This window comes from Triticum urartu, chromosome 5A (genome assembly GCF_056163025.1).
Source record: "Triticum urartu cultivar PI428250 chromosome 5A, HENAU_Tu73, whole genome shotgun sequence".
NCBI lineage: Eukaryota > Viridiplantae > Streptophyta > Magnoliopsida > Poales > Poaceae > Triticum > Triticum urartu.
The window spans coordinates 248,192,440-248,220,162 of NC_141877.1; the positions used below are offsets into that span (position 1 = coordinate 248,192,440).

Here is a 27,723-nt window from a genome sequence, read left to right on the forward strand (position 1 = left end):
GATCTCCAGTTTAGCTTCCAAGAACCAGAACGTGAGGCGCCAAGGAAGGAACCAGGGTAGCAGGAGGGGGCGGAGTAAGAGCCGCTCAAGCTCCACCTCAAATTAAGTGAGACTCATCGGCGAGTTGAATTTCGCTAACAGCAAGCCAGAGCTTGAGAAATTGCAGGAGCGCAACTCCTGAGAGGTTGCCACGGATGTCCTGCACCCAGGCGTGTCCGGTGAGGCCCTCCGCCAACGTCCTCTTCTTCCGGGTGTGCTTGCCCATCAGCTCGTACACCTTGGGGGGCAATTTCGAGCAAACGGTCTTCCTCGAAGGCATAGTGGTGCCGTTCCCCACCTGCATCAGGGTGGAGGCAAAAGAAGAGACTTCTGTCTGCATTGCTGAATTGGAGATCGAGGTTGAACCAAGGCCCGCTGGGATTAGTGCTTCTCAGCAGGAGCCATCTCAACCTGAACCACAACCTTGTGCACTCCAGGTCTGAAATATCCAGCCCGCCAAGGCTCCGACTTGTACAATCATGGCTCCAGTTGCCGCCATTGGTAGTCCCAAACCTCCCACAAGAACCTTGTTGAATTTTGTCCACGGCTCTAATGAAATTCTTATGAGGCGCCGTGGATGGAGGTGTTAAAGTTGTGTCGAATATTAGTGTACAAGGTAGGTTACAATTGGACTCTAAGCTGTATGGTGTGTAGATAGGATTACAGAGTGTCCTAATAGGACACTTGTATCCTAGGCCTCTTTTTTTTGAGTTAAAACAAGACTTCGTTCATTTGAAATAATCAGTACATCGTTTGTGAGGGGGTAGACACACGATGTAACCTAAGCCAACATAATAGCAGAGGTACGCAGGGGGAGCCGCTCGGCGTGTGCCGGCGCCCGGGTGGCCTGTGTGCGGTATTGTGACGGTGTCATGGGGAGGAGCGCCCCTAGTCAGTCCTCGGGGATGTAGCCATGACGGTGAACCTTGTTAACAAATGTTGGTGCCGTGCTCGTGTGATTGCTTGGTCCGTGGTAGATCAACTATTTGCCTCGGATTTATTCTAACAAGTGGTATCATGAGCTAAGTAAAATGTACGGGCCGCCACCGCCGCTCCCACCACCCGCGCCCTCCGGACCGCCGGCTCTCCCGTGGTACTTGGTGCCCGCGGCCCTCACCGGAGGCTACCCGGTGCTACAGCCGCCGGCCGCTCCAGCGCCGGCTTGGCCGTAGTGGCCCGCGCCAGCGCCCGCGGCGCCACCTGCGTCTGCCGCGCCTGCCCCAGCCCCGTGGCCGGCCCGGCCCGCGCCGGTCCCGTCCGTGCCGGCTGCATCGGTCCACACGCCATCGCCGCCACCCAGCGTCGGCTTGAGTCAGGCCACTCTCGGAGGGCTCCCGATTCAGCAGGTGCGGTTTCCACCGTCGCCTTCTCCGATTTCGGCCTGGCTCACCGGGGCGTCGCCACCGCCAGTTTACACGGAGGCCGGGGACCCGTTAGTGCCCCCGCTGCAGTTCGGGGCACCGTCATCCGCTCTCCGCATCGCCGAGCCGGTGGGCACTGGCGCGCCGACCCCGACGCCACCCTGGTTCGCCCGGATCGACTTCGCCACCTATGACGGCTTGGATGACCCTCTTAACTGGTTAAACCAGTGTGACCAGTTTTTCAGGGGGCAGCGCACGCCTGCGTCGGAGCGCTCTTGGCTCGCTTCCTACCACCTCCGGGGTGCAGCCCAGACATGGTACCATGCCCTCGAGCAGGACGAGGGCGGCATGCCTCCCTGGGAGCGTTTTCGTGAGCTGTACCTCCTTCGTTTCGGGCCCCCACGGCGCGGCAGCCGCCTGTCCGAGTTGGGCCGTTTACCCTTCACCTCCACGGTCCAGGATTTCGCCGACCGTTTCCAGGCTCTGGTGTGTCACGCACCGGGGGTGACGGCGCTACAGCGGGCTGAACTCTTCGTTGGCGGCCTTCCCGACCACATCCGCGTGGACGTCGAGATGAAGGGGCCCCAAGACCTGCAGACGGCCATCTACTATGCTCGGGCGTTCGAGCAGCGCGCCTAGGCCTTGACACGGCCAGCCGCGCCTCGTGGGAGCCGACTTCCTCCACGGCCACCGTCGCCCGCGCCTGCACCTTCAGCTGCATCACCGGTGACCACCCCGGCCGCGACTCGGCCTTTCCGGCGCCCTTCGCAGGCAGAGCAGCTCGAGCGCCGCCGCCCGGGGCTCTGCTTTAACTGTGACGCGCCCTACGCCCCGGGCCATGTCTGCCCGCGCCTCTTCTACTTGGAGACGACCGACGAGACCGAGGACGAGGACACCGATGCTGGACTCGGGGACCCGGCCGCCGCGGAGGTCGTGCCGGCACCCGTGCCCGCGCCGGCTATGGCCCTCGTCGTCTCACTTCATGCGTTGGCCGGCATCCGCCCGGGGCTCTGCTTTAACTGTGACGCGCCCTACGCCCCGGGCCATGTCTGCCCGCGCCTCTTCTACTTGGAGACGACCGACGAGACCGAGGACGAGGACACCGATGCTGGACTCGGGGACCCGGCCGCCGCGGAGGTCGTGCCGGCACCCGTGCCCGCGCCGGCTATGGCCCTCGTCGTCTCACTTCATGCGTTGGCCGGCATCCGTAATGAGCGAACGATGCTTGTACCGGTCACGATCCATGGCGAGACTCTGGTGGCCCTCTTGGACACGGGTTCTACACATAACTTCCTACCTGAGGCTACCATGCGGTGCCTCGCGCTACAGCCGATCGGTGGGGAACAGCTGCGGGTCACCGTCGCGAATGGCGACCGCCTCCGCTGCCATGGGCTCGCTCGGGACGTGCCCATTACTATCGGCGACGAGCACTTCACCATCACTTGCGCTGGCATTCATTTGGGCTGCTTCGACTTCATCCTCGGCGTCGACTTTTGGAGGACTCTCGGTCCCATCCTTTGGGATTTTGACGCTCTGACGATGACCTTCTAGCGTCTCGGCCGACGCATCCGGTGGGAGGGTGTTGGAGGCACCCCGGCGACGCCTCCGCTCCAGCTGGCCGCGGCCACCACTGAGGCCAAGCATCCGCTGTTAGATAACCTCCTGCAGCAGCACAGTGATCTCTTTGAGAACCACAGGGCCTTCCGCCGGCCCGGGTCTACGACCACCGTATTCACCTCCTGCCAGGCTTGGCACCGGTGGCAGTACGACCCTACCGGTACCCTCAGCTGCAGAAGGACGAGTTGGAGCGGCAGTGTGCACTCATGCTTGCCGTGGGCATTATCCGGATCTCCACATCACCCTTCACGGCGCCGGTCCTCCTCGTTCGCAAGTCGGACGACACGTGGCGCTTCTGCATCGACTACCGCGCCCTTAATGGTCTCACACTTAAGGATAAGTTCCCTATCCCGGTGGTCGATGAACTCCTGGATGAACTACATGGGGCGCGCTTCTTCACGAAGCTGGATCTCCGGTCGGGGCACCATCAGGTGCGCATGCATCCAGACGACATCGCCAAGACGGCGTTTCGGACTCATCACGGCCACTTCGAGTTCTTGGTGATGCCCTTTGGCCTCTCCAACGCCCCGACGACGTTTCAGGCCTTGATGAACGATGTCCTTCGGCCCTACTTACGTCGGTTTGTGCTCGTTTTCTTTGATGACATTCTTATCTACAGCGCCATCGGTCGCTTACCTCGGCCACGTCATCTTGGCCGAGGGAGTGGCCATGGACGCCGACAAGGTGGCGGCCGTCGCCGCTAGGCCGATTCTGCAGTCGCCCCGGGCCCTTCGCGGCTTTTTGGGCCTTGTGGGATACTACCGGAAATTCATCCGGGAGTTTGGTGTCATCGCGGCCCCGCTCACGCGCCTTCTCCGTCGCGATGCCTTCTCTTGGGATGCGGAGGCCACCACCGCGTTTGATGCCCTTAAGGGGGCCCTCACGACGGGTCCAGTCCTGCAGATGCCTGATTTCGACCTACCGTTCACCGTTGACTGCGACGCCTCGGGTGCGGGTTTCGGTGCGGTCCTTCATTAGGGCGATGGACCCCTCGCATTCTTCAGCCGGCCCTTTGCCGCCCGCCATCTTAAGCTGGCGGCCTATGAGCGTGAGCTCATTGGCTTGGTGCAGGCGGTGCGTCATTGGCGGCCCTATCTTTGGGGTCGCTCCTTCCGGATCCGGACGGACCACTACAGCCTCAAGTTCATGCTGGATCAGAGGCTCTCGACCGTACCGCAACACCAGTGGATCAGTAAGCTCTTCGGGTTTGACTTCATTGTCGAATACCGTCCGGGTCGCCTTAACACGGTCGCAGACGCCCTATCTCGGCGTGACGCCGACACTGACGATGGGTCGGCTGAGGGAGCGGCCTTCTGCATCATCACCGGGCCCTCCTTCGCGCTTTTCGCCGACATCCGGCGGGCGACGGCCGACGCGCTTCTCCTGCAGCAGCAGCTCGCTGCGGGGGAGCTGGATGCGCCGTGGCGCCTCGCCGACGGCCTGCTGCTACATGGGCGCCGGGTTTTCGTTCTGGCGCATGATGATCTTCGTCACTAGGTGCTGCGCCGCGCTCACTCGGCGGGCCATGAGGGTGTGCAGAAGACGCTCCATCGTCTCCGCGCCGACTTCTACATTCCAGGTGATCGTGCCTTGGTCCGTGACTGGGTGCGGTCGTGTGTGACCTGCCAGCGCAACAAGACGGAGACGCTACGGCCGGCAGGTTTGCTCCAGCCTTTGGAGGTGCCGTCCCAGGTCTGGGTGGACATTTCCATGGACTTCATCGAGGGCCTCCCCAAAGTGGGCGGCAAGTCCGTCATTCTCACGGTGGTTGATCGCTTCTCCAAGTATGCCCACTTCATCGCGCTCGGGCATCCCTACACGGCGGCATCTGTTGCTCGGGCCTTCTTCGACGGTATTGTCCGTCTCCACGGGTTTCCATCCTCGATCGTCAGTGATCGGGATCCCGTGTTCACTGGACATGTATGGCGCGACCTCTCCCGGCTGGCAGGCGTTAAGCTCCGCCTGAGCACAGCCTTCCATCCTCAGAATGACGACCAGTCTGAGGTCGTTAACAAGGTGATTGCCATGTATTTGCGTTGTGTCACAGGTGATCGCCCTCGCGCATGGGTCGATTGGCTATCATGGGCGGAGTACTGCTACAACACCTCTTATCACTCTGTGCGATGCCGTTTGAGGTGGTGTATGGCCGGCCACCCCCGTCGATTCTTCCGGTTGATCCGGCCCTGGCGCGGACCGAGACGGCCAGGGTTCTTCTACGGAACCGTGACGAGATGCTGGCAGAAGTCCGGCAACGCCTCCTCCAGGCCCAGCAGTTGGCCAAACACTACTACGACGGCAACCATCGCGAGGCGGAGTTCGTGGTGGGTGATTGGGTCTGGCTGCGTCTACTTCATCGCTCTACGCAGTCCCTGGACCCCCGTGCGAAGAGGAAGCTGGGTCCTCGTTATGCCGGTCCCTTTGCTATCCTGGAACGCATTGGGAAGGTGGCTTACCGTCTTCAGCTTCCGGCGGGTGCACGGATCCATGATGTCTTCCATGTGGGTTTGCTCAAGCCCTTCCGTAGAGAGCCACCTGCGGTTTCCCCCACTCTACCGCCGGTTGCTGACGATCGCCTACTTCCGGAGCCGGTGAAGGCGTTGAAGGCTCAGCTGCGTCGTGGCTCCTGGTACGTGTTGATCCAGTGGGGTGGACTTTCTGAAGAGGATGCTACTTGGGAGCAGCGCGAGGAGTCCACCAACACTATCCAGATTTTCAGCTCGAGGACGAGCTGTTTGCGCAGGCGGGGAGAGATGTTATGACCGGCCGGGCCTACAGCTGTAGGAGGCCCACCGGGCAGGCTTAGGCCGCAAGTTATCTTAGTTTTATTTTCAGATCGTGGTTATATATACAAGTTGTAAGACTATTTTCAGATTAAGCAATAAGACTATTCTGTTGCCCGGCTCCCAGAGGAGTCGGAACCCTAAAACCCTAGCCGCCTCCTGCTTGCGCCGCCGCCGCCGAACCGCAAGGACGGCGCCTCGCCGCCGGCCGCCGCGCTCCAGCCCTCGCCCACCTCCCTCTTTTCCCTACAACCTACGCCCTAGGCAGGGCAAAACCCCAGTTCCTATTCTGTGGTGTTTGGTGCATATGCCAATGTGCGGGTGACAAATACAGAAGGAGGCGGAGTGCTATAGCTGTGGGGCATGTAAGAGACTATCCGGAAAAAAGGATGAGACAACTGCGATTTTGACTCAAGGTGACACAGGGCGACGGTGAAATTTCGGTGAAATTTCTTCAAGTTTCAGACAGAGGTCAGGAAAGAGTGGTGATGTTGAGTTCAGGTAACTCTTATATGTGGCATCCAATAGGTGAGTTGTTCACTTTCATGCAGATCAGTGATCGGTGTGTGATGGTGTCGAATGAATACTCCGGAAGTTGGGATCACAAACTTGTGTAATGAGGAACTTAATTTTGCGCGAGTATTGACTGTGAAGGGACTAAATTTGCAGGTGGAGTTACATGGAGTTTGGGAGTAGCAGCGGTGCTCATGGCGTATCTCAAGTCCAATGCACATGGAGGTTCGACGTATCGATGAATCCAAGATGATGGAGAATATTCTCCAAGGTGGAGTTTGTTAGAGTTGTGTCGAATATTAGTGTACAAGGTAGGTTACAGTTGGACTCTGAGTTGTATGGTGTGTAGATAGGATTACGGGGTCGTGTCTTAATAGGACACTTGTATCCTAGGCCTCTTATATATGAGGGGGTAGACACACGATGTAATCTAAGCCAACATAATAGCACATGTATGCAGGGGGAGCCAGCAGCGTGTGCCCGCGCCCGGGTGGCCGGTGTGCGGTATTGTGACGGTGTCACGGGGAGGAGCGCCCGTAGTCAATCCCCGGGGATGTAGCCATGACGGTGAACCTCGTTAACGAATCTCGGGGCTGTGCTCGTGTGATTGCTTGGTCCTCGGTAGATCAACTATGCGCCTCGGATTTATTCTAACAGGAGGTAAGCATCGAGTTGACCATGGCGACCCTCCCTATGTTGGACATAAGCTTCGCCTTCCAGGAAGGCAGTCTGTTGGCGATCTGGTCGACGAGGCGTTGCATCTGGTTGCTAGATGGCTTGCTCATGGTCAGGGGGATCCCTAGGTAAGTGATTGGGAACTGGCAACCAAATTGCAAGCTGATCGGCGTCTTCTCGTCGTTGCTGCAATTGATGGCAGTGGTGGCGCTCTTTTCATAATAGGTACCTAAACCCAGAAGTGTCGCCGAAGAGCACGAGGATCTCCTTGGAGGCAAGGCGCATGCCTGCCGTCGGGTTGCAGAAGAACCACGTCATCCGCGTACAATAAGAAGCATGGGAAAGCAGACAATGCTGGAACAGCGCGATCACACCACAATTGGAGGCATGAGTCATGAGCCGGCTCAAGCCGGCGACCACCAGCTAAAAAATCATTGGGGAAAGAGGGCGCAGCAGCGCGAGCACACCACAGTTGAGGGCATGAGAGTCATGAGCTGGCTCATGGCGTTTCATTGGGGAATGAACTTGGGTTTGAGAGTATTGTTTACGTGCGATCTTTATTTACTAGATAGACTATCAACTTCTGAGTAAGTACAAATGCAATTGCCATGGTCATTATATGCAATACAATTTATAGCAGGTTAGCCTATACTATTCAGGGAAGTAGTACTCATTCACTCTTAATGAATTTGCAGATTTGAAGTACTGGATGAGGAGCCTGGTGATGATGAAGAGAGTGCCCAAAAGTTTGAGAGGTTTATGTCACAAAAATATATTCCCTTTGTGATTTCTTTGTAGTGTACGGGCGAAAAATGTTATTCTTGATCTATTCTGAAATGTCCTCAGAACACTGCTAATCCGTAATATTCCGTGTACCTTAGTTAGGCGAGTTAAGCAAATATTTTACTAATAAAGGGCCAATTTTGTTTTGATGTGTGGAGCTGTTCTTCACCACAAGTTAGGCCAATTAAGCAAAAAAATAAATTGTTAGGCACTTTTAAGCTATGAACCAAACAAGTCATGAGTGTACTTGACCCTTGTCAATTGTTATCCCTATCCGAATATGTAGCACTCCCTGACTCTTAAATCATGCACTTTTCACCTCTAGGCTTCTCGTTCTGCCGTCTAAACAGCTATATCGTGGATCATTTCCTAGCAGCTACACATATACTCCATCCGTCCCAAAATAAGTGACGCTGATTTAGTATAACTTTGTACTAAATCAGTGACACTTATTTTCGGACGGAGGGAGTACATCTTAAATTCTGGACATTTGACTGTTTTTCAATATTGAGGGCACATGTTGAGGACGCGCTAGCTTCTGTGTTGCCCTTCTGCTGGTAGCTTACCGAAAAAGGCTTTCGCCCCGCTTTATAAATAAAGCAAACCACCAAGCACAAAGTCATCAAGGTACCAGCCAAACAACACACACACACACAACGCCACCGCAGGCAAGGTCCAACATACACGCACGCAAACACTACACAAGGTTCAGCTGTGGGCACAACACAACAAGCCCAACACAGAAATGAGGCACGCACAACACATAAACGGCGGTGGTGGCGAGGAGAGAGGATCTAATCCGGCTCTGGAGGTGGTGGGGGAAGCGGAGAAGCCATCCGGGGAGCCATCGCGCGAAGCTGGGTGATGATGGAGGTGATGGCGTCTCTCTCCCTGGGGTGGCTAAGCGGCCGCCAAAGCTGCAAGTAACCAGACCATTTGAACAAAGCGTCAGTAGCGTGACGAAGAGGTACGTGCTGAATCACAAGCTTATTCCTAATAGTCCAGGCTAGCACACCGATGGCCAGCCACCTAATGTGGCGAGACGCGGGTGGTGATGCTTGGAGTTCGGCGAAGAGAGCAGGGAAGTTGTTGGGCTTCCACCCACCAATTCGCGGAAACAGCTCCAAAGAAACTGCGCGGACACACAGGAGAAGAAGATATGGTTCGTATCCTCTTCAGGTCCGCAGAGCGGGCATCGCCCGTCCCCAGGGCCATTGCGCTTCAGGACCTCTATGCCGGACGGAAGGCGGCAGCGAACCCATTGCCACAAGAAGATCATAATCTTTAAGGGGAGCCGGATCGCCCAGATGGTGGTGAGAGCCTCAGGACCCGGCGAAGGGGCTATAGCCTGGTAGAGGGATTTAGAGGAGAATTGCCCAGAGGCTCTAGACGCCACCTGGTGCTGTCCTCTCCCATCTCCAGGTCCGGCTCGTGCAGAGCAATGCAGTCGAGCAGGTCCTGCTAGCTTGAATGCTGTCTCCTTGGCACCTATGCATCTACAGAGACCATTGAACTTTGATTTTTGTTGCACACAGCTTTTATTTTCACTGTGTGTCGCTGCTCCCTGCACATGCACTATTCTTTCCTTGTGGTACATTTATTTTTTATTTTTTTGCTAGCTGTCTTTTGTTCTCTGTCATCTGAAAAGAGAACAAATGTAATAGAACTCCAGTTTTTGAGGCGGTGTTAATGAGGAACCACATTGTTTATCCCTTTTCACATAACCACAGCCTTTTGGATATTAGGCAACACAGCAACCAAAACAGAGGATATGGCACCCTTTTGCCAGATGTTCACTGAACATGCGGTCCATGCTGCTAAGATTTGGTGGTCAGAGAGGCAAAAGGCTGGGTTAGTACGGTTATGTGAAAAGAAAAGAAAAGAAAAGAAAAAAAAAGGAACTGTGGTTTTGCCTGAGCACATCCGGATTAGGTGTGGTCCTGTGTAATTTACTCAGATAAAAAATGTTGATGAGTTTCGATGTTAATGGGTAAACATTAATCTGAGCCTCTGAGGTACCTTCATTTGTGGTGAGCAGATCAAGTGATGCTTTGTCTTTTTGCCACATAAGTGTTACTTTTTCTTGAAATTAATTTTCTTCTGATATTCTTTTCCCTACTAGTGTGTAATGAAAATCCCCCCCTAATGATATGCCGTAGGCCAGCTTTGGGAGTAGATGAGACCCATAAGAAACTATAAGAAATAGATGTAGTTAAGGACACCTTAAATTCGGCGATGCTGTTTGCGTATTTGATATTCAGGGCTAACTCTGAAGAAGCTGAAAATGTTATTTGTGAATTGATTACTAGTAGATGAATACACTGGGCCCCTTTGGACTATTTGACAGCAATGAACTAGCTAGTACTCCTCGGTCCACTATTATAAGATGTTCTAACTTTTTTATGGTTCGGATGTATACAGACACATTTTAGTGTGTTTGTTCACTCATTTCAGTCCGTATGTAGTCCATATTGAAATATCCGAAACATCTTATATTTGTGAACGGAGGGAGCAGTTTTTTATCGGACATAGTCAGTAGTTTATATCAGGCATAGTCAGCAATGAGCTAGTCAAACATATGGAGCTTTGGGATCTTTTGTCGGAGACAGTACTGAAACCAGGAGTAGAGGACTGGAAACTCTTACCCTGTGGACATTATTCGGCTAAGTCAGTCTATAGAGGTTTTTTCCAGGGAGCTACCCTTTTTGAACCTTGGGTTCGCATCTGGAAGACCTGCGAGCCGTGCAAACGCCGTTTTTCATGTGGCTAGTGGTGCACAACAAATACTGGACTGCTGATTGTCTTGCTGGCATAATATGTGTATCTGAGCGCCTGAAACCCTAAGCTTTTGTCGTCCAAAATCCGCTACTTTGAATTTGGTTTTTGAATTTCTCGTCAGTTCTGAACTTCAGTTAGACAGATCCCTGAGATAAGGTTTGTAGGTGGCCGGGTGTGTGCCTTGTAAGGGTTCTTACCCCTTCTTTTCCTTCTCAATGTAATAATACACGGGTCTCCTGCGTGCTCGAGAAAAAAAGATATCCAGCGCTGTGATATGCTTCATCAAATTCTTAGTTAGTTCAGTTGAATTATTTGTTGGTCTGGACTTTTTACATCCAATAGTAGATTCTTGCTAGACTTTAGAGCTTACCTACTTGTGCATCTTCAAATATTGTCAAAATTTATGTACCCACCCTTGTATGTACAAATTTGCTTTCCCCTTATTTCTTAAAGGTCCATCCGATCATTAAATTTCTCAATTCCACATCAGTTGTCATATTGTACTATTTCTTTACATTTTGTTCTTTTTTATTTGTATGAATTTCAGTGAGACCACAGCTGTTTTATTGACTTTCCTTTAAAAAAAATCTATATCCTTGCAATAAAAAGTTCTATTGGTACACTCTGGGCTAATTTGCCTTATCCTTAATGTCTGCGGCCCATAAACTGATGCTGTTCCATCCCAACCATGTGTACAGGAAATACAAGTTGCCTATGTCATATATTATTCCATTTCCAAAGAAAGGAGATCCGTCTAGTGCTCAGGATTTTGGACAGGGTCGGCAAGTCTTAGCTGTTTATCCTGGCACAACAGCATTATATAGGGCTACCGTAGCCTCTCAACGTAAGGTAACATCTTAACATGCACATGAATCTTCGGCAGATCATCAATTCTTCATAATAATGTGACTTTTTGTTCTGTTCACAAGGTTGGACATCCATATGTGTGGATGTATTCACTGTCGTATTTTCAGCTTCATCTAGTTATGAATTCAATGGTGCCATTTTATTCTGTGTGAAACAGTCTCCTTGATTGTTAAAACCATTTAAATGGAGGCTACCTAGGAAGTGGGAATTTGAAACTTATATAGGCTAAAAGGTGGGGAGTAATCTGAACGTCAGAATATTTTGTTATCATAGGATCATCTTCCACCAAAGTAGTGAAACTGCTAAGCATTGATTGGTGCTTACTGATAGGCGAAGCTTGTTATAGTGTATTGCCTGTTATTCATATGCATCATGTACCCTTCCATTAAAGGACAGACCCAGTGTTGGAAGCTCCCACACCAGGTGGGGTCTGGGGAGGATTATACGAGGCAAGCCTCTTCCCCATGCACAGTGCAATGCAGAGAGTCCACGTCGAACCCGGGACTCCTTGGCACAAGTAGGGATTACTTCACACTGCGCCAGGCCTGTCTTTTTACCCTTCCATTGTAATGCTTAAATTAACCAACTTCAACATATTTAACAAATTCGAAGAACTTGGGAGAATTGCATGGTCATAGTGTTAGCTCTCATTTTCCCTCCATATGCTCCAGATAATTAGTGGTAGCATGGTGTTCAAGGAATTCCTCTTGGATTCATGGACTCTATTTCTGGCCTCTTGCCACCAATCCCGGAATTCAGGAGCATTTTGAGGGTTGACCTCGCTCAGATTTGCCCAAAAAAGCACTGAACTCCAAATGATGGTCACTACACTGCAACCCGTGAAGAGATGATGAGCGAATTCTTGCGCAATTTGCAGAAACAGCATGCAGCATTATGAGGCAAATCACGCTTAGCGAGACGGTCCGCTGTCCAGGCCCCTGACGACCAGCCAGCCAGAGAAAGAGTTTGCATTTTAGAGGAGCCTTCCAAATGGTGCAGGCAGTACTACACATGACCAATGCAGCGAAGTGTGCTTTATAAACAGATTTCGCCGAGTATGTACCTTTAGGATGAGCAACAGAGAAAAATCCCGACGAGTCAGAGGTGCCAGGGATCCATCCGCTCCTCCCCAACTCCTCACGCGTCGCCCCGCACGGCGGCCGGGGGGAAATCCTAAATCCTAAGCCGCCAGCCCCCCCCCCCTCCTCCCCCCTCCCTCGCCGTCGCCAAGGGGCTCGGCCGGGCAAAGCTCGACTGGAGCCGGCGGCAACGAGGATTTCACGTCCCTTCGCATGCAGGAGCTGGCGCGGTGGTGCTCCTTCGTGTCTGGGCGCCGGTGCTGCGGCTGGGTCTTGGGCGGCGTGGTGGGTGGAGGCGCGTGCGGAGGTGGCTGTGTCAGCGGTGTGGCTTGGGCCAGATCTGCAGGGTGGCCGCCTCTTGCGACGAGGGCCGCGGCGGCGTGGGTCGGCCTCTGCTGTTGCGTTCCGGCGTGGTGAGGACTCCGACGTGGTGGTGCCTGCTCGTGGGTGCTCGATCCGTCAGGCTCGGGTGGCTACAAGCGGCCTAGGTGGTGCACTGACCGACAAGGCGTCTGCGGCGGCGGGTGCTGCTTAGCGGCGGGGTGTGGGTGGTGGTAGCCCATCCCTTCTCCTGGGTCTTGGTCAGCCGCGCGGTTGTGCGCGTTGCGGAGATGGCCGGACCTGGGGCTCGTGCTCGGGGGGATCGGTTTGGGGCCCGAGACAGTTTGGAGCTCTCGCTCCGGGTAGGTGATGGTGGGTTTGATCCAGGTGGTATCCGCGGGTGGTCTCTCCCCTCGCGGATGCGGTGGTGGTCCGGTCGCCCCTATCAGTCGGCAGATCAGCGTCGTTGACCACGGGCATGGCGTCATTCGAGAGTGCTCGACGATGGCCGTCGGTAGTCACGGGGTTGTGTCCCCCCCCCCCCCCCCCCCAGGTCCATCGGGACTAGCTGGGAGGTGTGGAAGCAGCCTACCGTGGAGGCATCGACACAAACTCCATGACTGATGCTGGGCTAGGAGTGAAAGGAGACGCCTTTTACTCTTCCTCCGTTCTGTGGTTGGTGCACCGTGATGTGGATGATGGGTGGTGTGGCTCGGACATGGATGCCGGGGCGGCGGCTCTGGAGGGTGCTCCGCATGGTTGGCTCTCCGGCGAGCACCATGTTGTTGTGGTGGCTTTTCCTCTTGGTCGTGTGGACGGCAGGAGGTATAGCGGTGGTGGCCTGGGCACGCTCCTTATCTTTGGCAGTGGCGTCGCCCTGATCCGGACCTGGAGATCTGATCTCGCCGCACTTGTCCTGAAGACCTCGTGGGGGCATAGGGGAGCTGCCGAGCGAAAGCTCCGCGCTTTGTCGTCGACGACGGCGACGCTCGCGGGCGCCGTTCTCTTCCGAAGACGTCGTCGTGGTGCTCCTCTCCGTGTCAGAGTTCCGGGTGAAGACCCTTGTCCCTTCTGGACTCGACGCGGCGACACTTTGCGCCGTTCTCCCTCCTGGGCGTTGTCGTGGAACTTAGGTGTTTAGGGCTTTGTGTTGCGTTGTTTTATGCTCTTCCAATGTACTCTTTCGGTAGCATAGTCGCTTGCGTTCTATGGGATCCGTTTATCTTGGGATCGGCGTTGTACGAGGGTTACCTCACCATCTTGCATCATTCGGCCGTGTACTTGTTGTGGTTGTTGCTTTATATATAAAGCGGGCGAAACCCTGTTTCGAGAGAGGTACCTTTAGGATTCCATGACCAGTTCCATTTGTCTTCAGCACCTGTATAATCTGAACTTCAGAAATCACCTCCCATAAGTTTAAAACCTGATGAAAGATACGAATATTTATTTTCCCCTTTATGTCCTTATAATCCCGACTGCACTGACCATTGCTTCTGCTACTGTTCTTCTCTCCCTGGCGACTGAAGGCACAGAACTGAAAACTTCCGGCGTGATATCTTCTACTGCTGCGCCATTGATCCATCTATCGGTCCAAAAAAAATCTATTCCCATTACGTAACTCAACATGAGCAGCAGCATCGAGTAGACGCCTTTCATGATTTTCCAAAGGGTTTATCAAGATGCTCCACACATGATTATTTGATGTACGTGCCTTCCAAGCCCAACGCAACCGAAGCACGGAGCTCATGATCTTTAGGTCCAGAATGCCTAGTCCTCCGCTCTCCTTCGGACGACAAACTTGATTCGAACTCACCAAGCAGTGGCCACCTTTTACCACATTAGTACCTTTCCGAAGGAATGCTCTGCGGATTTTGTCAATGGCCTTGAACACCCATGGTGGATGGTCAAGGGACATTAAGTGAAAGATTGGGATGGCTGATAACACTGCTTGGACTAAAATTAAATGACCGCTCTGGTAGAGGAATCCAGTTCGCCAGAGCCCTAATCTGTTTCTCAACTGGTCAATCAGGCCCTGAAAATCCTCCTTACGAAGCTTCTTCTGCCTGCTCCCATGCCTTCTCAGCGCCGTGTGCACGCTGCTCCGTGCTGGCTGCAGCTCTCTTCCATCTCCTTCCAGCGACGCGTCCAGCTGCTCCTTGACAGTGCTACTGGTTGAACTCTATTCCCGTCTTGCTTGAAATTAAGGGTGACGGAGGTAGCACTGTCAAGCAGCAACTATGAGGACATGAAGGACACCCATGTCGATTCGCCCTTGGGTCGCGAATCAGACAGCAAATCTGGAATGAATCGAACGAATTCGAACGCCAATCTAGATCGATCGATCTAGATCAGAGTTCGACAATGGTTTGAGCGAATCTGGTAACTATGACTCTGACTAGACATACATTGCAATCTTGTAGTTTTGTGATGTGTGCAAAACAGGTTAAGAAGACACTCTGTAAAGTATGCGCTTATTTCAGCATTTTGAACATGCACTATTAATATTTAGCGCTATTGCCTGTCATGCAGGTGTTCTGTTATGTACCATAGATGGACAAATAAGGGCTCTTAGCAGTGTTCCCGATACAAGACATGGTAGCTGTTACCTCTGTCAAGATGGGTAAAGCGTCTCAACTCTCCTGGTGGAGAGCCCGCATATTATATATTCATAGGATGGGGCTTATCCCATAAATGCATACACTTGATTGTTACAATTGTGCGTAGCACGTTGAGAGTAAGAGAGATACACGGAGGTTTACAAGAGAGTTAAAGAAGAGAGTTACAGGCATCAACTTCTAATAAACCATGTACGTTTAATCTTGATCTTTAACTAGACATCCATAACATCCGCCATAAGATATCCATAACAGCCGCCATAATATATCTTTAACACCCTCCCTTAATCTGAACTTCCCAAGTTAAGATTACGCTTGAATTCCTCAAACGGTCGTGTGGCCAATGCTTTTGTAAAACCATCTGCAACTTGATCCTTTGAATGAACAAACCGAATCTGCAACTCCTTATTAGCAACTCTTTCCCTCACAAAATGATAGTCAATCTCTATGTGTTTGGTTCTTGCATGAAAGATAGGATTAGCAGATAGTTATGTAGCACCAAGATTGTCATACCAAAGACATGGGGTTGGTGTGTGACATGCCAAGTTCCTTAAGCATGGACATGACCCATATAATCTCTGCTGTTGCATTTGCCAATGCTTTGTATTCTGCCTCATTACTTGACCTGGAAACTGTGGCTTGTTTCTTTGCACACCATGAGATCAAATTAGGTCCAAAGAAGACTGCAGAACCACCTGTTGATCTTCTATCATCTATGCAACCTGCCCAGTCAGAGTCAGAAAATGCACTAACAAGTGTGGATGATGACTTGCTAAAGGTTAGGCCAATACTCAAAGTATTTTTCACATATCTCAGTATATGTTTGGTAGCAGTCCAATGAGCTGTAGTTGGTGCATGCAGAAACTGACAAACCTTATTGACATCAAAGGAAATATCAGGCCTGGTCAGAGTTAAATACTGAAGTGCACCCACCAAACTTCTATACTTAGTACCATCCTCTTGACTCAGGAGTTCTCCTTCAGCAAGAGAGTTTTTCTGAAATGGACAATGGTGTTGGTGATGGTTTACAGCCCTGCAATCCAGCTCTATTCAAAAGATCAGTTGCATATTTTTCTTGGGAAAGATGAAGACCACCTTCCTTGTTTTTATTGACTTCAATTCCAAGGAAGTAATGCAGGTCACCTAGATCCTTGAGGGCAAATTCTGAATTCAAATCCTTTAACAATGCAGTTACTGCCTCATTTGATGAGCTTGTGACAATGATATCATCAACATATATAAGCACAAATATGGATGTTTTGAACTTGTTGTAAATAAATAGTGATGTGTCGGATTTAGAAGGAACAAAACCAAGTGTTTGCAACTTTGAACTCAGACGTGAGTACCATGCTCTAGGGGCTTGCTTCAACCCATAAAGAGATTTATCAAGCCTGCACACATGAAAAGGTTTATTCTTATCTTCAAACCCCGGAGGTTGTTTCATGTACACTTCCTCTTCCAGAACACCATGAAGAAACGCATTCTGCACATCTAGTTGTCGGAGACTCCAGCCTCTGGATACGGCAATAGACAAAACAAGACGGATACTGGCAGCCTTAACAACAGGACTGGATGAATGTATCCTCATAATCTATGCGATACCTCTGTTTGAATCCTTTAGCAACAAGTCTAGCCTTGTAACGATCTATTGTACCATCTGACTTTCTCTTTATCCTGAACACCCATTTGCAGTCAATTAAATTTTTACCTCGATGTGAAGGAACTAGGTGCCATGTCTTGTTTTTTCCGAAGTGCTTGGAACTCTTCCTCCATAGCTTTTCTCCACTTGGGATCCACACTTGCTTCTTGAAAAGTACTAGGTTCTCCTGTTGAACACGCCAAGCTAAATTTAACTTTATAATTTACAGGTTGAATTACCCCTGTTCGAAGTCTTGTACGTGGTGGTGTACTATGTTGCTGGACTGTTGTAGATGATCCAGGCGCAGGAAATACCATAGACTGCTCCTGGACAGAGGATCCAGGCAATCCCGAGGTTGCTGCTGTGACATGTGCCGCTGCCGGATCTTCTATGGCCATATTGTTGGATAAGTCTGTGTACTAGGGTCGTTGTGGGGCTGCAGCACATGGTCCTTGTGGGGCTGCAGCACATGGTCCTTGTGGCAGTTAGGATAGAGTTCCTGACCATCAAGGACTGGCAGTTAGGATAGCATCTTAGACTGGCGGCATCTTAGTAGCATCTCAGCATATGCTTGGCTGGCTAGCAGCCTATAAGTATGTAACCCCAACCCCTCAGGTTGGAATGGCATTGTGTGAGAAATAAACCAACGAAAATTGTCCCAACTCTCCTAGTGTCATCCACAACTATCAATGCTCAGGCTCAAAGGTCTAACACATATATGTGGGCGAAGCTTCAGTGGATGGTGCAGAAAACCCAGGCAAGCCAGCTGAATCAGGCTGGGATCCCGCGCCTGCATCGGGCTGGCGCACCGTCCGCCTGACGTAGACTTGGGTCCGGACCAAACCGCGTGGTCGGCCAGTCCTGCAAGCGTGGATGACGGCCCCCCAGGTGAGGACGTGGCAGGTGGGGGTTGGCGAGCAGCAGCTCCTGGCGTGGATTCTGTGCTGTAGCGCTCCGATCCTGGAGCGGATCGCGCCTGTGCTGACACCGCCGTTACCGAAAAAGGCTTTCGCCCCACTTTATATTATAAAGCAACTGCCCAAGCCAACATCCGATAAGGTTCACACACACACACACATAAAGTCTCACAAATACAAAAGTCTCACACAGAGGGAAATCCAAGGGTTAGTGCTGAGGGCACAACTCAACAAGCCCTGAAAACCAGAAAAAACAAGCACACGCGGAGCGCAAAAGAGTAGCTAGTCGGGCTCGGGGGGTGGGAGCGGGGGCGCCAAGCGGAACGCCATCGATCGGTGGTCGGCGAGGAGAGTGTTGATGGCGTCCCGGTCCTGGGGGCGGCTAAGCGGCCGCCAAAGCTGCAAGTAACCACACATTTTAAAGATTGCGTCAGTAGCACGTCGAAGAAGCACCTTCTGGATGACAAGCTTGTTGCGAACGGTCCAAAGCGTCCAGGCAAGGACCCCAACGCACAACCATCTAATATGGCGGTAGCGGGGAGGGGATGCGCGGATTTCCGCAGCAGGTCGGGGAAGTTGGTGTTGCACCACTGGCCACCGACAGTCTCACGGAAACAGGATCAAACAAACTGGGCCGTGGAGCAAGAGAAGATGTGGTTAGCATCCTCTACCGTGCCGCACAGGGGACAAATCCCATCTCCAGGTCCATTACGCTTAAGGACCTCCACCCCGGACGGGAGGCGGCCGCGGATCCATTGCCATAGGAAGATCCTGATTTTCAGGGGCAATCGGATATCCCAAATCAAACTAAAGGGCTCGGGGGCCGTCGAGGGGGCGATGGCCGCGTAGAGAGATTTGGTGGAGAAGCAGCCGGAGGGCTCCAGTCGCCAAGAGATGGCATCGGGGGTGTCGACGCCGTTCATCGGGAGGAGGGCGATGTCCTGGAGGAGGGCATCCCAAGCGGCCACTTCAGGCGGGCCAAAGCGGCGGCGGAAGGCGAGGCGCCCTAAGTCATAAGGGCCGCCTCGATAGATACCCGAGGGTCCACTGCAAAGGTGAAGAGCTCTGGAAATCGCGCGGCCAGGGGGAGGTCGCCGATCCACCGATCAAACCAGAACAGGGTCGAGGACCCAGTACCAACCGAGATGGACGTGCCAATGCGGAGCACAGGTAGCAGCTGGATGACGGCCTGCCAAAACTGGGAGCCACCAGAGCGCTGACAGAATGCGAGTGGCTGGCCCCGAAGGTACTTGTTCCGGATGATGGTGAGCCAAAGGTCTCCATCACCATTGGCAATGCGCGAGAGCCAACGGGTCAGGAGGGCAATGTTCATGCGCCGGGAGGACAAAAATCCCAAGATCGCCCTGGTCCTTGGGTTTGCAAATATCGGGCCAGCTCACCATATGGTATTTCTGCTTATCACCCTCACCAGCCTAGAAGAATCTGGATTGGTACTTGGCTATTTCCTGATGGAGCGTCTCATGCAGGCTATAGAAGCTCATGAGGAACCAAAGAAGGCTGGCAAGTGAGGAGTTGATGAGGATCACACGAGCTGCCTTCGACAACCAGCGCCCTTTCCAGGGCTCAACCCGATGTTGCATTCAGGTCGCCGTGGGGCGGAGGTCGGCCACGGTGAGGCGTGTATCACTAATGGGGATCCCCAGGTAGGTCGTGGGGAAAGAACCCAACCGACAATTCAGTCGGTCCGCAATAGCCTGTGCTTCGTCCGGGGAATACCCAAGAACCATCACTTCGCTCTTATCGAAGTTGATAGTTAGCCTCGACATCTGTTGGAAGCACAGGAGGAGGAACTTCAGGTTAGCAATGTCCTGAACTGAGCCCTCCACCATTATAATGGTATCATCCGCATATTGCAGGGGGGAGACCCCTCCCCCTCCGACTAGATGGGGGACGATGCCGCGAATATGGCCGGCAACTTTGGCCTTGTCAAGGATGGTGGCAAGGGCATCAACCACCATGTTGAACAGGAACGGCGAGAACGGGTCACCCTGACGGACCCCACAAAGGGTGGGGAAGTAGGGCCCAATGTCGCCGTTAATGTTCACAGCTGTCCGGCCGCAGGAGATGAGCTGCATAACTCTAGTCACCCACCGGTCGTCAAAGCCCTTGCGGAGCAGCACTTCCTGCAAGAAGGGCCAGTGGACCGTGTCGTACGCTTTGTGGAAGTCAAGCTTCAAGAAGACTGCACGATGGTGTTTCACCCGGACCTCGTGAAGGACTTCGTGGAAGACCAACACCCCATCCAGAATAAATCGGCCTTGGATGAAGGCAGATTGGTTAGGGTGGGTAACCGCGTCAGCGAGCAGGGTCACCCTATTGGCGTACCCTTTAGCCAGGATCCGGAAAATCACATTGATCATTGTGATGGGACGAAACTGGCGGATGTCGGAGGCGCCCGGGACCTTGGGGATGAGGGTAACGATCCCATAGTTAAGGCGCCCAAGATCCATGGACCCCGAGTAGAACTCCTCAAATAGGGCCATGACCTCCGGCTTGATGGTCTGCCAGAACGTTTTAAAGAACATAACGGGCAGACCATCCGGCCCCGGGGCCGAGGAGGGGTTCATCCGCTTAATAGCGGCGAGGACCTCGTCTTCAGCGAAGGGGGCCACCAATGCCGCATTGGCCTCAACAGAGACCAACTGGTTACCCGACCAAATGTCGGGGGCAAGGCTAGCCCCACCCCGATGGGTGGGGGTAAATAGGGCTTTGTAGAAGCCATCAACATGGGCACGGATGGCCGAGGGGCGAATGAGAGGCGTGTCTCCATCCCACAGACAGTGGATGGAGTTCCGCCGCCGCCGCCCATTAGCTATCGCCTGGAAATAGGCGGTGTTAGCGTCGCCCCGAAGCACCCACCGTTGGGTACCGTGCAACCTCCAGTAGGCCTCCTCATCCGTGTAGATGGTTGAGAGCTGGTCTTCAAGATCATATCTTAGCATCCATTCATTCGGGGAGATCCCGGAGGTGTTAGCACGGGCGTCCAGGCCTTGGATAGCCAGCAGGAGGGCCTTTTTGCGCTCGTGTAGGTCCCGGCCAAGGTTAGCGCCCCATCCCTTCATGAATTGGCGGGCGAGCTTGGCACAGAACTGCCACGAGTCAACTGCGGACATGGAGCGATGAGGGGAGGCGCGAGCGGAGATCTAGCGAGCGACGACAGCCTCCCGGAAGCCCGCCTGATTAAGCCAGAAGAGCTCAAACCGGAACCGCGGCGGAGTGGGGGGGCGCTCGTCCGCGGTGGAGAGGAGGAGAGGGACGTGGTTAGACCCGATCCGGTAATTGCATGAAGCGATCCCGAGGCAGATTCGGGAGCAGCCCTGTCACGTAGCGGGGGACACATGAAATATGGGCCATTTTGGCCATTTTCTTCACCATTTGACGCCAAATTGTATTCTATTGCTTCACCACTTGAGCCTGCGTCATCACAGATCTCATTTGCACGGTTAGAAGAGTTAGTCAAGTGGTCAGTACAATTGTCATTCCCTTGATGAAAACCAGACAAATGAGGTGGTAGTAGAAGGATTTCTTGGCGAAGTAGGGCACCGGCATTAGGATGTAGATGAGCAAAAGGGAAGACAGTTTCATCGAAGACCACATCACGAGAAATATATACTCGACCTGTAGGAACATCAAGGCACTTGACACCTTTGTGTTGCGCACTATAACCCAAGAAAACACATTATTTTGAGCGAAACATGAGTTTGCGAGTATTGTAGGGACGAAGGTTTGGCCAACAAGCGCATCCAAAGACACGAAGAGAGTTATAGTTCGGTTGAGTATGAAGGAGTCGTTGCATGGGTGTTTCATTGTTGATGACACGATTGGGTAGCATATTGATGAGATGAACTGCAGTAAGAAATGCCTCATCCCAAAATTTGAGAGGCATGGAGGCGGCTAGGAGAGCAAATCCTACCTCAACTATATGCCTATGTTTGCGCTCGGCAGATCCGTTTTGTTGGTGAGCATGCGGGCATGAAACATGATGCAAAACACCCAACTTTTGGAAAAACGAGTTTAACTTCTCGTATTCACCACCCCAATCAGATTGGACAGCAAGGATTTTAGTGTCAAATTGGCGTTCAACAAGTGCTTGAAAATTATGAAAAACTTGAAAAACATCAGAACGTTTTTTAAGAAGATAGATCCAAGTGAATTTACTGTAGTCATCTATGAAACTAACATAGTAAGTATGTCTACCAACGGAAGAAGGAGTTGGACCCCATACATCAGAAAAAACAAGTTGCAATGGCTTGGTAGAAATACTAGTGGAAACAGGATATGGTAATTGATGAGCTTTCGCTTTTTGACAAGAATCACAAATAGTTTCAAGACTACGCTCACCAACACATGGGAGCTGATTATTTCGAAGCACTTGTTGAACAATAACAAAAGAAGGATGTCCTAGCCGCGCATGCCACCGTTCCAATGAAATTTTGATGACACCACACACTTGTTTATTGAAGCTTCTAAACTGAGGAATCAAAGGGTAGAGCCCATGCACACATCTACCGCGGTAGAGAATTTTCCTCGTGGCTTGATTACGAATCAAAAAGTAGGGGTGAAACTCAAGAAGAACTTTGTTATCTATGGCAATACGATGAACAGAAAGATGATTTTTCTCAGTTTGTGGGACATGTAAGATATTTCTAAGATGAATATTCCGATGAGGGGTATTGACAATTGCATGACCAACATGATCTATCTTCATACCTTCACCGTTTGCGTTGTGGACTTGATCATGGCCACGGTACTTCTCGCTCATGGTCACCTTTTCAAGCTCATTGGTGATGTGATTTGTGGCTCCAGAGTCAACGTACCAATTGGTATCAACTCCATAAGATGTATCTGCAGCTGCTGCAACTTTCTTGCGTTGTGAATTGTTCTCGGCATAGTGCCAATCACAATCCCTTGCAATGTGGTTATTTTTTTGCAAATTTGACATTTATTTTCATACTCATCATAACCTTGAAACGGACGACCCCTATTGTTGTTATAGGAGGGGCGCCGGTTATTGCCGGAGTAGTAGTAGTTGTTGTTGTGGTAGTGGCCGCCGCCACCACCACCACCGCTGCCGCCACCGGTGTTGTAATTGCTGTTGCCACCGGTGTTGTAGCTGTTGCCACTGTTGTTACCACCATAGCCACCGCCACGACCACCACCCTTGCGGTAGCCCTTGGGAGACCCGCCACGGCCTCTGGCAGCGAGATTGGCAGAGGATTTGAAGGCACCTGCCCCCGTTCCTTGTAACATCTCGACTCGTTGGTCGAAATTTGAGACCATGCCGAAGAGATCATCCACGGTCAGGGGCTCCGCGCGGACATCCAGCGCTGAGATGAGGGGCTGATAATCCATATCCAGCCCCCCGATGATGGAGAGAAGCTCCTCGTCCTTGATGGGTTTGCCAGCTGCAGCGAGCTCATCAGAGAGGGCTCGCATCTGACTGAAGTAAGTAGATGCACTCTGTGAGCCTTTTTGGGCGTTTGAGAGGGCGATGCGGCAATTGTTGGCGCGGGAGAGGGATTGGGCGGTGAACATGTTAGCGAGTGCTGACCAGATCGCTTGGGATTTTTCTAGGGATGCAACCTGAACAAGAACTTCCTTAGAGAGGTTCCGGAGGAGATAGGCCACGATCTGTTGGTCCTGGATGAGCCAGGGGTTGTAGGCGGGGTTGGGAATGATCTCTTCTTTCTCATCGGAGTTCTTGGTCATGATGGTCTTTGTGGGTTCGACTGTGGATTGATCGATGTACCCATATAGCCCAGCCCCCATGATTTGGGAACGAGCTTGGGCTTTCCAGATGACATAGTTGGTTCGGTTGAGAGGCTCGGATGTGGTGTAATTGAGGCCAAGGGGAGAAACTTGGGTGGAGGAGGACATGGCGGCTCAAGGTGGAAGATGAAGGCTGCGGTGGTGAGGGGTTTGCTAGATGTGATGGAAGAAGGAGGCTCTGTATACCATGTCAAGATGGGTAAAGCGTCTCAATTCTCCTGGTGGAGAGCCCGCATATTATATATTCATAGGATGGGGCTTATCCCATAAATGCATACACTTGATTGTTACAATTGTGCATAGCACGTTGAGAGTAAGAGAGATACACGGAGGTTTACAAGAGAGTTAAAGAAGAGAGTTACAGGCATCAACTTCTAATAAACCATGTATGTTTAATCTTGATCTTTAACTAGACATCCATAACATCCGCCATAAGATATCCATAACAGCCGCCATAATATATCTTTAACAACCTCTTTGGTGTAGAAATGCATGTGGATACTTTTGCTAGAAATATCACAAAACTTGGAAAACAAGTCCTAACAACTTTGGAAACCCGAGGTACTTTTCCAGTGCACAAGATGAACTTTCAGGATACACTCGGGCTCTCTTGGCCTGCCTAGGTGTATCGCATCACCTGGATCCTGTGGTATGATTACCATGGGAGCAACTAAATTGGGTGGCACCCCATGGCTGGGTGTCCCAGCGGACACTTTTCTGGTGTGCGGGAGCGTCCCAACGCCGCCACATGTCGCGCGCCAGGCGCTTCCCGCACCGGGGCGGTTTGGTTTCTTTCTTGTTTATTTTTTTTTTGGGGGGGGGGGGGGGGGGGGGGTTGATTCGGTTTTTTCCTGTTTTTGTTTTGTTTTGCTCTTTCTTTGGTTTTAGGACTCGAACCAAGGTAACAACTTTACCGCTGCGCGAAAGTTCCCCTTCCCCGGACCCTGCAGGGAAAGACTGCGTACAAAAGAACTAAAGTGGTTGGATCCTTCCCCGAACCCTACGCAAGCGGGAGCTAGGTGCACCGGGCTGCCCTTTTTTTCTTTGTTTTTTCGGTGTTTGGTCTGTCAACAGCGTGAAGCATGGTAGTGCTTCGTGTCTGCGTGAGCACAGTAGTGCTTCCCGTGAAGCAAAGTAGTGCTTAACCCGCGAACGGAGCACAATTTGTGCTTCTGTCGGGAAACACAGTTTAGTTTGTATTGGGAGCACAGTTTAGTTCACACTGAAGCACAAATTGCTACTAGCTGGAAGCATAAATTTGCCCCAAAAAAGTTCATCGAAATCTACCAACGTGGGATAGTTTGAAAATCTCGATGCGAGAAAGGCAACGGAGAAAACAGTTCGTGATTTGGACACGCGGTTCAGGAGATAAAACATTTGAAAAAACGGATCTACAAATAAACACACAAACAAACACATCGGTGCCTCCCATGCATGGGAAAAAATGCCGACAAAACTCCCTGGTTGCAAAAAGTGTCGCACATGCAGTGCACCACTTGTCACCACCAGAGGAGGTGTGAGTGACCTTTGCTAGGGGTACCCCTTAACGATTTCGGAGTACCATTGTAGTTACGAACATGGTTGTTGGCATTGGCCTATTATTGCATACGCCTACCCCAGGAAGGTGCCTGTAAGAAGCTGATACTAACTTGGTTCACTATAGTTAATTTGACTACTACTGTGTTGCGTCACCTGAATCCTGGGGCATGATTACCAGTGTGGTTACGAACATGGCTGTGGGATTGGGCGTATGGCACGCCTACTCTAGGACAAGTTGATACTAGCTTGGTTCACCATAGTTAATGTGACTACTACTGTGCAAATAGTATTATCTTGTCAATATTAATGCCATTAAAGACGCAATATATTAGTATCATTTGTCCTGTTTATATACATGCTTCAGCATTGTACAGTCATTCCATCTGGGTGGCATAAACATGATTTTTACTCGGTTAATTCCTTGGCATGTATGAAGTTTGTGGAGGCTGTATGTGCTGTTTAAAGCCACCAAGTTGCTGTTATCGATTTGTTCTATCTTTTCCGTTATTTGCTATGTCACTAATACTCTCTTTTTGCCATCATGTGGTGAAATTGCACTGCAACAAATTGCAGAGGAAGTCTGATGAGTACGTAACCTATACTTCTACAACCTTCTATGATGTACAGTTATGTGCAAATGACACATTTTTCATTTCGGAAGTGTCTATTTCTATGTCTACTTAGAAATTCTTATTTCCTGAGTATTGCACATTTTAGAAGTTGTATACAGCTTGGTTTACTTAGAGATAGTTATTTCGCCATGGATCGAGAGATGACAATCTCCTTCCATTTTTACTTCATTTAGTTTGGGTCTATGTTTATGTTTGTGCTTCTGCCTTCTCAAAACATAAGATATCTTGCATAACAATAAGTAAGATAGCCCGTCTCCATGGAATTGGGCAATATGGTTGTGTCATATGGTCTCCAGTATCTGTAATATATGCAGGACTAGCCAACGGTACTCAATAAGGAAATCTTATAGCTTTATCTGATGATATTTGGATCAATTTGTGATGTTATAAATTATGACTTTGCATGAGAATTTAGTCTGGTGTTTTTCTTGTCAGTAGCACAACTGTTTTCAACCATCTATTGCACTAGCTGCTCTGCATGTACGATTGTACGTGGTTCTTATTTACGAAAATACAACAGTACTTTCGTGTTTGCTTTCTTTAAACACACAATAGGGCTTTGATTAAACGTAGCTGAAGTTGTAGATGGGACATACATATGCACATATCTGTTACAATGAAACCTTCTGATTACTCGGTTTTTGCCCGGTTTTCCGTTAATTAACTGGGCAATTCTCTTCTGCTTAATTAATCGATGAGGCAAATCTTTTGCCTCCGTTTCGAAAAAAAAAACCTTCTGATTACCACCGTTCAGCTAATACTGTATTTAATAATAGTAATAATGTCCACCTTTTCTGAAGAATATGTTGTGACTGCTACCTTAATTTTGATAGTTACAATCTCTTATTTGATGATGACGAAGAGGATGGGAATCTACCAGAGAGAGCTGTTCCATTTTACAGAGTGGTTGCGCTCCCGGAGGGCCATCGGCAATGAAAAGCCTCGATATGGACAACTGGCTTGCTCTAGCAAATGATAGTGTGTACGAAGATGACAGTTTTCGAGCCTGATGATGTCGTAATCTTATTTTACCTGCAACCGACTACGCGGTGCAGTTCATATGACTCTACTAGTGTACCATTATGTATATATCTTGAGTTAGAGTTGGCTTGCATGCCATGTACTGTATTTCATAGGCTTTGCAAGTGGAAGGTTATGTAAATAGAAGTTGATTGAGCGTTGTTTTAGAACATAAAGTGGCCCTATCGGAATATATGTTTGCCTCACTTCACACGTTGTAAAATACTTTGGTGACAATCTGATCAATTACTCCTGGCTTCAACTAGATTCCTACCTATATATACTCTGTAGAAAGATACTAGTCAAATGCTTAATGAAATCCCATGGCTTGCAATTTTTCTATTGTCTTGGAAAGTTTCTCATGGGATAAGAAGATAGATTGTGCATTCGATTTTCTAATCGTGAGTGGTTTGAAGGATGTTTCAGTGAAGGAGATGATGATCGTAAAAGGAGACTGGAAAACAAAGCGAAACAGAAGAGATTGAAAGCGATTGAAGTGACTAGTTGGAAGTTCCTGAAAGGGGAAAGCGATAATTGACTTTTCTTGAGTAGGGACCGAAGAATGACGACTGTATTCATAGGGGCTTTCTTTCGAGAAGGCTTACCGGATACTATGCTGACCCAATGCGAGGTAGTTCCTGATTGCCTTTATGCTTGAGTTTCGGCATTCTTTTACTCCAGTCAACTGTCATTTGACTAAAAATTGAGAACCAGTCAATGCCTAAAATAAGATCATAACCTTGTACATCAAGCACCCT

The 27,723-nt window shown here is 50.9% G+C and overlaps 1 protein-coding gene across 5 annotated transcripts in view; it reads left to right on the forward strand.

Annotated features, from left to right (window-relative positions):
- SGF29A (SGF29 tudor-like domain-containing protein) overlaps positions 1-27,230 on the forward strand; it is a 45,123-nt gene extending 17,893 nt beyond the window's left edge. Inside the window, exons 6-11 of one of the 5 annotated variants that reach the window (XR_015604392.1) lie at positions 7,681-7,740; positions 11,245-11,395; positions 15,343-15,433; positions 16,100-16,206; positions 25,887-25,900; positions 26,779-27,230. Coding sequence is in view for 3 of the 5 variants with exons in the window: in XM_048673033.2 (XP_048528990.1) it covers positions 7,681-7,740; positions 11,245-11,395; positions 25,887-25,900; positions 26,779-26,881 (328 nt within the window). In the remaining 2 variants the exon portion in view is untranslated. Of the gene's footprint in view, positions 1-7,680; positions 7,741-11,244; positions 11,396-15,342; positions 15,434-16,099; positions 16,207-25,886; positions 25,935-26,778 lie in introns of all 5 variants that reach the window. The other 4 variants (XR_007283369.2, XM_087525843.1, XM_048673033.2 and 1 more) reach the window with 4 other exon arrangements.
- The last annotated feature ends 493 nt before the right edge of the window (positions 27,231-27,723 follow it).